Source organism: Acyrthosiphon pisum, chromosome A1, assembly GCF_005508785.2.
Source record: "Acyrthosiphon pisum isolate AL4f chromosome A1, pea_aphid_22Mar2018_4r6ur, whole genome shotgun sequence".
NCBI lineage: Eukaryota > Metazoa > Arthropoda > Insecta > Hemiptera > Aphididae > Acyrthosiphon > Acyrthosiphon pisum.
The window spans coordinates 132,453,136-132,464,744 of NC_042494.1; the positions used below are offsets into that span (position 1 = coordinate 132,453,136).

Genomic DNA, 11,609 nt, shown 5'->3' on the forward strand with positions numbered 1-11,609 from the left:
CAGACGAAAACTCCTTAAATAGCTCAGTGGTAACGTACCTACCCTTAGCAAATGTTATCATATAACTTTAACGCCTGAGTAGTGTAACGAATTTACCTAGAAATCTATATCATACCAATGGAAACCAAAATTGAACCAATTACTACAATATTAACACCAGAGGGTTTAGCCACTTTAGCTCCCTACTCGCTCCACTTGCCAACCCCATTCAGGTATTTTGTCATAATGTATCTATATAATATTAATATTTATTAAATATTGCAATGTCCATAAACTATGAACATTTTGTTATATAGTAAGTAGACTAGAATAGACATGGTTAAAAATTAAACCCAACGTTCTTCTAAAATGCACAACGAATCTAAGCATAATATTCTCATTGTTAACTGCGATAATATCATACGCAATATACATATTATTTGATATATAGTGTGATATATTATACTCATAGTGGGTGTTTCCTTCCGAGTGTATTAAGGCGTTTTATTATTACCCTGTATCGCTGGTATAACTTTATCGACCGTAAACTCACTATATTTCAAAATGATTCTGAAATGCCCTGTTATTATTTTTTTTTTTTACATTTCGAAAGCATTTGATAAATTACTCGGACTTATTATAGTGCTTTATTGAATATTCAATAACTTGCTTTAATTATTGAATAAATTTACACAAAAGAGTATTCATGGGTATATCAATATTTTTCATTTCAAACTATTTATGCAAGTTTTATATTTTACCTCAGTGTCATGGTCTTGAAATTTTAAACACTTAAATGAACACTTTGTTGTTATTACAGATTTTAAAATATTTAAAAACTTATTTAAGTTATTTTGAATATTATAACATAAATCTTGAAAAAATATTTAGCAAAACGTTGTTCAAGTCCAAATTATGCACTAAAATTTAAAACAAAGTCGAATAAACACATCAAAATACACTAATTATAGTATCCTGTAAAGTTCGGTATTAGTTTCAGTTTCTCGTGTTAGAATTTCAATAAATAAACAGAATAATCGTATGAGTAGATTGCGTATTTTTCGTTTCTACTTTCAAACCGATTTATTTAGTTCTGATCATTAACTCGATAAAAATGTATTAAAACAATAGAATTCAATAGAGTGAATCTAATTTTAAATTTTAAAAATTTAGTCACGTAAAGATAATTAGCATAAACCATCAATAAATGAATAAAATTCGGTGGGTTTTTAGTAAGTAATACACCTATTATTCAATATTTTATTCGTTTTGCGTAGGTAGGTACATTTACTTAATCAGTAATAATATAAAACCATGCGATATTAAAATCAGAAAAAAAGCGCACGATAACATATTTCAATCCAATATCAAGTCGAAAATATATAAATATTATAGTTTTTGTAGTAGCAAACTAAAAATACATCGGTAGAAGTGCACACGTAATTTTCACCAATGAACATTGAACACTGCAATATTTCAATCTACTTGTTGAAGACAGAAGTTTATTTTTAATTTACTTAACACAATTTTATATTTTTGAACGCACGGGTCGTACTATAAACTTGATTTAATGCGACAAAATGCCACGCTCCCTTGATACAGATGACGTAAAATCACACAAGTGTGCTTAACCCATTGGAGGGTAACTTGTCACAGCCATACGCGGTGAATCACATGATTCATGGTCTGTGACCTAACGCATTGACCAAACTTTAGTAACGTTAATAAGACTTAGTGCAAAACGCATGATATTATGATATTATTATTATCTCAAACTACCAAAAAAAACCTCATCGTAAAGCGAGTGCAATAATTTTTGGAATTTTAATGGTATCGGTTGGACGAGGGGAAGTTCTGCGAGTTCCGATTTGTTTTGTTTAATGCATAATTTAAAACAAAAAAGCAACTGGCGCTATACCTTTTTCAACCAAAGTTATGTGCTCCAAGGTTTTTGAAATTACATAATGAGTACTTCACGAGTTTTCAATATCTAGACAACAGCTGATACCTGCTTTATAGTATCACAAAATTTAAGTTACAATTATGAATAAACACCCGCAAAGTATTTGTGATGGGCATACAATTGTTTCATATTATTTCAATGTTTTTATGAATGAGATATACAAATATTATTACATCTAACTCTATAAGTTAAAAAAGTATTTTACTTTTTGTTTTTATTTGAATATAATAATCTCCACAGTGATTAAAACATAAAATTTAAATAATAATGATCTTTTTTTAATACCTAATGAATGTTATGCTATTATATTAATATGTTCACGTCTATGCTTGGGGCCGGAGTGGCGCAGTGGTCACACAGTTGACTTACGTCTCACACAGTCATCGGTTCGATTCATAGCAAAGTGCAAAAAATGTGTGTGATTCTACGCAGTCACCATTTTCCCGTGCTGTCGTCCGATTGCGTCATCCGGTTTCCAACTAGGTCCCACTCCACTGGGAGTGAAGACCGCACATGTCTCCTCTTGGAGAAGGGGGGTAGTATCATGCATATAGTGATATATACATAGATAAATAGATCACATGATCTCCCTACTACCCACTTGTGATAAGCATTGTCAAAGACCTTGAGGTCGTTACAATGAACAAATATAGAAAAAAAAAAAAAAAAAACGTCTATGCTTAGTTTTTTTATGTGTTGTAGAAGAATGTTGTGTTTGATTTTTTAAAAAATATCTATTGTCTTTTTACTATAATAACTATAATTTGTTTGAAAATATAACGGCACACACTGTAATTCTTTCGATTTTCCTTCGACTTTACAATTATTGCTAATACAAATATTAACTATTTCATATCATACATTGAGTTAGTTTACTTCATAGATCGAATCACATATTATAATTGCTACATTTATTGAGTTGAGCAGTCAAATTTATTATAGCTAAGTCATTTTAGATGGCTTTAAAATGGAATTTTATTTTGGATCTTATTTGAACGAAGCTTGCGCTGACCTAATCATTAATCACTAATAATTCAAAGTTTAAAGTTATACACGTGAATTCAACAATTGTAGTCTATCACGACATAATATATTTATTTGAACATAGTGAGACTACAAACAAAACAAATGACAATATTATTAACTTTATTTTATCGTTGGGACTAAAGTACTGCAGATGTGCAGCTTATCTAAAAATATTATAATTCCTGAATACCAGATTATATACAAAAGTACCACAATAAGGTTAAAAGCTACATCAATAAAATGACAAATTGTTGGATGAACCTGGAATCCAACTATTGTATTTGGCCTTAAAAGATTACATACCGCAATTTAAATCGAGTAAACCTTGTTTAAACAATCAAAAACTTTATTTAAATCAATAACTACATTCCAACCTTTGTCATAATAATAATTATACAACTTCATTATTAAATTTATTTTACTGCTCGTATGCTTCAAAGAACTCAATATTTTTAATATTATGTCACACTTTTATATCTTCTTCTTGGTTGCACATTGAATCTCTTTCTTAATTTTCAATCTTAGAGTAATTTGCCTCTCATTTTTTATTTAGGTACTGACCAAATTATTTCACTTTCAATCACTCACAGTTTAATTTTCAACTACCCAAATCGATTTTCTAACCCTATAATATTATTTAGCATTTAACATTAGTATCTAATAATATTTATTAAATAACTAATGGTTATAATGAAATGTCAAGGAATATTTTCATACACTTAACTTAATGGTTTATTCATACAATAAATATTAATAAAGATTTAATATATAATATAAAATATAGTAACAAATAATAATGGTTATGTTGCGTACAAAAATTATACCATACCCTGAATTTAATGTATTATGTTGGCAGTTTGAAGAAATTTATTTTAAAAAAAAAATAATAACCAAAATAACTAGGTTATAAAGATTCCAGCAGGTATTGTATGATATCTACATATTTTGAGAAAAGGTGTTCGTTGCTTAATCATTATCTATCTCACGTTATTTAAATTATTTAATTAATTTCATATTAATTTATAAACTGTAAATACCAACTTTGGGTTTTCGCATGGATGATAATTTATAGGTAGTGCTCGTAATAACTGAGTATTAAAAGTAGATTAGAAAATAAAAATAATAAAAATTCAACACTAGTTGTACGACATTTTGTTAAATTGTTTGTAAGTTTGTCGACTAATACTTAGGCCCCGAATAATCTGCAGATCACCGCCAGTTACCGTTTGATATTATACAAAATCCAATTTAATACTTTGACCTGAACAAACTAGCTAAGTAACGTGAGCTACCGTGTTAGTTATAAGGAACATATTATGTAAAGTTAAAATATTATGAAAAATAAAAACAAAAATTCCATTACAAACGCGAAGCATAAAATATTATTTTTCCATATTATTACTGTCGTTTAGCATGCTGCCAATACCAAACAATAAGCACATGCTCCTATTTTACGGCCTACTTCCCTAGTTCATACATTATAAATAATACATATATGAAACTATTAATATATTATTATTATAACTGACAAGTCTCGCTTTATGAACTTTTTTAAGTTGGAGCACAGTCTTATCGTTTTAAAGTTATGATATTACAATGTCATAAACTTTTATAAAATAATTTAATATGCAGTAACGTGTGAACCAGAGGTGAACCTATTAATTATGGTTGATGGCGAGTGGCCTGATTTGTTCGGTTATAACATCTACCTTTTATGATATTTATCAGTCATAGGATAAAATATAATATGTACCTATAAACGATTCTGAAATATGCTTAATACTTATACGTTTTACACCTATTGTAATATTATACTTATGGTAGCAGGGGTCGATCGCGAACAAATTCTTTACGGTCCCTCATCAATTTTACAACCATTTATATTTTTGAAGATTTATGTGTCATGGTTTTTGTATGAATGGTCAGTAATGGTGTAAGCATAAAATAATAATGAGTACCGAATTTGTTAAAAGTCTTTGTTCTACGCGGACATATTATCATAAACGAACATGTCACGTAAACAGCAATACCTACATAATATTTTAACAACGGTGACTTTTATTATTATTTTTTTGTTCAAATCGAAAATATGAGAGAGTAAAGGTCATCAATACTATTTGAATTTAATCAATAGTTTTGTATTTGTTTCTGTTGTAATAAAATTAATAAATATGTCAAAAACGGTGTTTCCAATTTGGTCATCCGATAATACTCCGTGAGAAATGACCTGCTCGGCTCCCCCATCATCTTACCACAATCCATCTCCACCGCCCCCTTCTCCCGCAACTTAAGCTCTTGATCGCTGATAGTCGTGGAACCGGTTACGGTGACTCACTCACGCGTCACGCTGCGTAGGGCTCACCTGGCGGTATATTGCGGCGTTGAGCACGGCCAGCGACCCGAACGGTATGAAGTACATGATGAGCAGGTACATCCAATGTATGTAGACGGATATGTAGTCTCGGTCGTTGCGCAGCTCGCTGGGGTATACCTGGTATACGTACTGGTTGTAACCGGTGTGCATGCACTTCTGGACGCGCACCTCCAGGAACCGGGTGACGTTGTAGAGGACGGCGAACGCGATGGTGGCCACCACGTAGGCCCGGGCCCGGCCGTACGTGCACAGTGACCGGGCGCGGAGCGGGTGGCAGACGGCCACGAACCGCTCTAGGGTGACGGTGAGCGTCAGATACACGGACACGGTCTGCGAGACCATCGCTATGGGGTAGACGACGGGCGCGATCAGCGGGTACACCTTGAAGTAGTAGTTGAACAGGTGTCCGGTGGCCGGGTAGACGACGGGCAGCCCGAACAGCAGAATGGACGTGACGATCAGCACCGTGTCACACCGGGCCAGGCCGATCAGCAGGTAGTTGATGGACGACTTCATCTGCGGCCGGGACAGGATCACCATGGATATCACGTTGCCCAGTATGCCGAACAAGCCGATCACGTTCAGCAGCACGCCGTACGTGACGAACTCGAACAGCAGGTTGTAGTCGTCATCGTCCGTCCCGTCGCCCTCGAACACGGGACAGAACACTATGGACCAGTTACCGCCGCCGCCGTTCCACTCGGGGAAAGACGACGACGACCGATTTCCGGCAGTCCCGTTTTGACTATTTTCCGACGAGTTCATCGCGTCCGTGGCCGTCGTCCAAGCGCCAGCCATGCGCCGCCGAGATGCAGCATCGATGTCTCTTACGTCTGCGGAGCAACAAACATATTATTATTATTATTATTATTATTATTATTATTATTATTATTATTATTATAATTTATTAATGCAATATAATTATTTCATCACGAATGATGGGGGAAATTATCATCAAATCGCCGTTAAACGAAATATAAAATAAATTTTACTTCCGTTAAAGAAAAATAATTCGAGTAGTATATGATTGCTGCGAAGTAGGGATGTTTTCGTAACACCACACCCCCAGAGCTGAGCTTCGGATACTCTACTGGTGGATATGGTTTTCGTGGCTTTCTAACCGTCTCGCAGTGTCTCGGTGTGAAACTTGAAACCTCAGTCCTCACAAGCCCATCAATGTGATATAAAAGTTTAAACTCCAAGGTGTGGTCCAAAAGACCGAACAAGATTTTAAACACTCTGTCAAAAAAGCAATTGGCTGTGATCCCACAAGACCATGTACCTATCGATACGGTTCTGCATTTTTCAATCCTCACACTTCTGGAGGTTCAATTGTGAATTAACTGAATACATAGGAACTTCTTAAGGTATGCCTTTTTGTTTTATATATTATTATAACAACCGTTTCCCCAAATCCCTTTGTCTTCCTTAGATAACCGTACTTGTAGTTCACCATACACGTCTGACTGGTAGCCGATTTTTGTCCAGTTTTATTTTTGGCTTTGTGGATTCTCTAGTTTCTTTCTTAGTTGGTGGACATGAACTTTAGTGTTCCCACCCAATAGACAAGAAATTATGCTTTACTCCACGCATCATAATCATAGTCTGAATTTTACAAAATCCCCCTTTTATTCCATCTCTTACATCCCTCAAAAAGAATCCTTCGTTTGGTTATCATTTTTTTTCTTTTCACGTTATTTTTTTCATTAAGATATTATATATTTAAATATTTTCCTAAATTTGAATATTTCTTCGTTTAAATTTTCATTGTATTTTGATATTTTATATTATGTAATGTACTTCGTGTATTTATACGTCTGTGAATTTCTGTTAAGGTCAGATATTAAAATAAATAAAAAAAAATAGTTGAAATTACAATATTATATTACTAAGATTACATTTTTTAAAAACAGTGGTAGATCAAATAAAACTGCAACAGTTTAAAAAAAATTACCTAAATTTGCAGTAGGTACCTATGCTAAACAACTAATTAGTCATTAAATTGCTTCTGTAAATTTTTACTATTTAATCATGTTGTTTTTTTTTATAATTAGCTAATCAGAAATGAATGAACCAAGTTTATTTTTAACTTCATAATAAAAATGGTTTTTTTATTTATTACAATTAAAATGTTTCAGCATACAAAGTATGCTATTACAAGTCTGCTTACGTGTTACTTGTACTAATTAAAGATTTCAAATTTTAATTTGACTAATAGTTAAAATAATAGATTATATTTTTAATCCATAACGTCATATGATTTTATTTATACGCAAACATTTTTTATACATAGCAAAAAACCTGTACAACTATTTTAATGTAAATTGTAGTATTTTATATCATATTTAATAACAAAACAGAAAACAAGACTTTTATGTAAATAAAAAAATATTAAAATACATAGAAGTACCTAAATGTATGTGCTTCATAATAAGTCATTGTTATTTTGGACTGCTGCTATTCATTTAATTACAACATAATATACGTTTTAAACTTGTTTTATGGAAACCAAAAAGTAAATTTTACTTAGTTTATGATAACAACGATTGCTGTATATTTGTTACTATCTAAATGTTTAAAACTTTTCATAAATATATTTAATTAGGTATGTATACCTAATGTATTCAAAAACATTTTTTTTTTTTGCTTTACCTTAACTTTAAGCTCGGTTTTAAGCATTATTAATTGTATAAATAAAATTACTTCTAAGCGTAATAAAAATAGGTTTTACTTAGATATAAAAATACTTATTATGCCAATAAATTAATTACAGAATAAATAACGTAAAAATAATTGTTCAGAGAAATAATATGTATTTAGGTAGGTCGTATAGGTATGTATCGGTAAAAAAAACAAATCTGTCATGAAAATAATTAAATATTTTTTTAGTTGTATATTATTTCCATTTAAAATTCGAAGACTTTTCCATTCCGTCTGAGGCACCAGTTATTCCATTCAGAATTCATCAGATTTAGTCGTTCAATAATAATCTATTACAATATTGAAGCCACATTTACAATCAATGTATTTAAGTGCTTTTTATGACCATTCCTAGCTGTTTTTGATTTATTATTGTGACGTTCAGTTGATGATGTTAGCTATTTAAATTACGTATCTCTTAAGTATCTAGATTCTATTTTTTCCACTCAAAACGAAATCGTTCATCCTCAAAATGTTTCACGATGAAAACGATATGTTATAACATTAGCTATATGCTTTATCGAATATTTAATATATTTTTCTTATGTACAATACGTATCTAATACTATTAATACGTACATATAGTATTATTATAATGAAGAATAAAAATAAAATACCCGTAAAATCTTGCGCAATACCTACCTAGATAGTCTATACGCAATGCGAAGGCGATTCAGATGTATATCAACACATGTTTTATGTCTAAATGTGATAATTGTAACCGATAATTTTCAGTAAGTGTCGATTTTTTCGGGAACAGAAACTAAAACGTCTACTGGTCGGTTTTGTTTTTTTTGGTGTTTTAAAATCTAACGTATTATCCAAGAAATGACTTAAAAACGTATTTGTTTGATTTCCCGTTTCTCTTGCTGCATAATATAGCAAACAATTAGGAAGTGCGTAGTTTAACATCAAGCTAAACCAAACCGAATAATACGATTGAAATAAATGGCGGCTGGGAAGTTATCAGAAGACAAAAAGATAAATATTCCCGAGTTTATTTTGTTAATCAGCCGCCAAGTGTTTGGATTGTGGTGCGCTGAACTCTAATCTAATTGTTACAGCCATTATATCCACTCAGACTATATTATTATTGTGTTATAACGAAAACGCAGCGAACGCATTTCCGTACACCTGTGTTCAACACGTGTTCGAATACACAAGCACGTCCTAAAGTCTAACAAGTCGAAACAAGTCGTACGGATTTTGGAAATCTCTGATGCCGTTCCCGTTGGGTTCGGCTGAAAATATATCGTTTGAAGTACGATTGAAGTGAGCATAACCTAACTGTTGAACACAAACACCTAACCAAAATTGCGGTTTGTAATATTATTATTAATTAAAAACCACATTAATCGTTACAAGTAAAATAGCTCCGAATACCAACACTATTCTTTACATAAAATGTATGTCACTCGTAGTGTTAACAAATAAACGAAGAGACAGTTTCAAGACAAAGGTTTTAAATACTTCAGTTTGTACCTACATCCAAATCAATTTGTTCCTACCCATCGGTGATTAGATTATCATGACTAATTTGGAAAATGGTTTAAACTCATTATTTAATACTCATATTGTAATTAAATTAGAATATGAAACACGTCATGTATTAAGCAAAATAGATATTCACATCGTTATTGAAACAGATTCATCAGTCTTTTTATCGTTTAAAATATTATATTATGTATATGAAATCACTAAACAGTTCAATTCAAGGACTAACGTAAAAAAATATGGGGTAGATACTTACCTGTATTGTATTTATTATATATTATATATTTTTTTTATATGTTTTATATATTAAATAATAAAAATTCTAAACTTTGTTTAATAATATTTGTACTATATTTCAACTGAAATGAGACAACTTATTATTTTGTATGATAGCATAGAAATATTAGTATAAGTACCGAACTACCTGAAATTGGGCGATTATAATCTACGAAAAGTAATTTAATTAATTAATTACCAAATTAATTTACTTTTAACGACCGACTCCTGCCGACGATCGTACCTATATGAGCTTATCAAATATTTAATGGTTTAGTGATTTTTTATTTTATGTGATTTTAAAGTATAAGATACGATAATATTCATATAATTAACACTATAAGATAAATTCATAAATTATAAATAATATTAAAATGATATATTTTGTAATATCAAACATAAAATGTACGTTTAGTATGAATATTGGCATACAAAAAAAATGCTTAAATATAAATTTATAAATGTAGAACTAGAAATACAATGAAAATCTTAATATCTAATCAAAATGACGTTGAATATTTGATTGGACACATTGAACACCGAAGTGTATTAAATCACATTTCAATAGTATGCTGTCTTACACCACAATACAACTATAAATATAATATATTTGCAACAAAAATAGGCCATCAAGTCGTGTAATAACTCGAGTAATGAAATAAAAATAAATTACAACTATAACATTAATTATTATAAGTTATAACTGAACGTTCCAATACGTATTTGAAAAAACAAAGAAAAACAGTCATTTATATTTAGAAGTAAATTATAAAGGTTTAATGGGCGTTCTACAGCTAGAACGATTTATGATTGCAGTTCCAAGAAATTTTCATCTTGGTTGGTTTTGGAGGAAAAACACATTTGGAAAACAATAAAAAGCATAAAACTCAGAAAACTCAGAAAACAACAATATAATAGAATATTATGTTTTAAATTTTACAAATAATTGTTAATCTAAAGTTTTAGGTTCTTAATATAATATAATATGTTTCAATACATAAAATAATGTATCAAACTGTGTTGGAATGATTATTATTAATTATCTTCAAATAAAACTGTCTTTATTAATTACCTAAAATATGTTATTCAAATATAGAAAAAATCGTGAAAATAATGTACTCGAGTAAAATAATTTCTATAGACCCGATTATATTCTTACATTTTCTTACCAATTATTATTATAAATAATTATTAATAATAGTACTGATATTGTAATACTGAAAAACTAATGTAAAAATAACTTTTTTGTTTATAATCAATAGAGAGGTTGGCTATACGCACATTGAGACTTTTTAATTTTGTTAAGTGTTCGAGAAAAATTGTTTCATTATTAATAGACTATCAAAACAAATTAATAACTGTTAATTCCTTTTGATTATAGTTTATAATCAAAAGCGGATTCTCTGAAAAGAATACTGTCGAAACGCAAGTTAGAACGGTTTTTTTTTTTGTATCTTCAATGTTTTATTAAAATGGGCAAGACACGAATTATTTGTTACTTATCGAAAATAAATTACCTACAAGAATACATGCATTTATATAGGATCCTATTTTTTTAAAGCAGTTTCTATCGTAAGTTACTATAGTATGATTAGAAATATCGTTATCCTGTTTCCTAAGTTATTTTGTTGAATATTATTAGGTATGATCAATGTTACACAAATATTTTAAAAACAACATCACTGTGACCTGTTCTATACACATAAATACCTACCTAAGTTAAAGATTATTTGTTATACTGTTATAGCAGGAATGTTGAAACCATAGACCTATAACTAAGTTTTTAATAACCTAGTT

At 30.4% G+C, this 11,609-nt stretch overlaps 1 protein-coding gene across 1 annotated transcript in view; it reads right to left on the minus strand.

Annotated features, from left to right (window-relative positions):
* Positions 1-11,609, minus strand: part of LOC100165084 (FMRFamide receptor) — a 150,608-nt gene that overhangs the window by 26,640 nt on the left and 112,359 nt on the right. The window contains exon 3 of the mRNA XM_029488353.1: positions 5,331-6,175. Coding sequence (XP_029344213.1) covers positions 5,331-6,140 — 810 coding nt within the window. The 5' untranslated portion in view covers positions 6,141-6,175. The remainder of the gene's footprint in view (positions 1-5,330; positions 6,176-11,609) is intronic.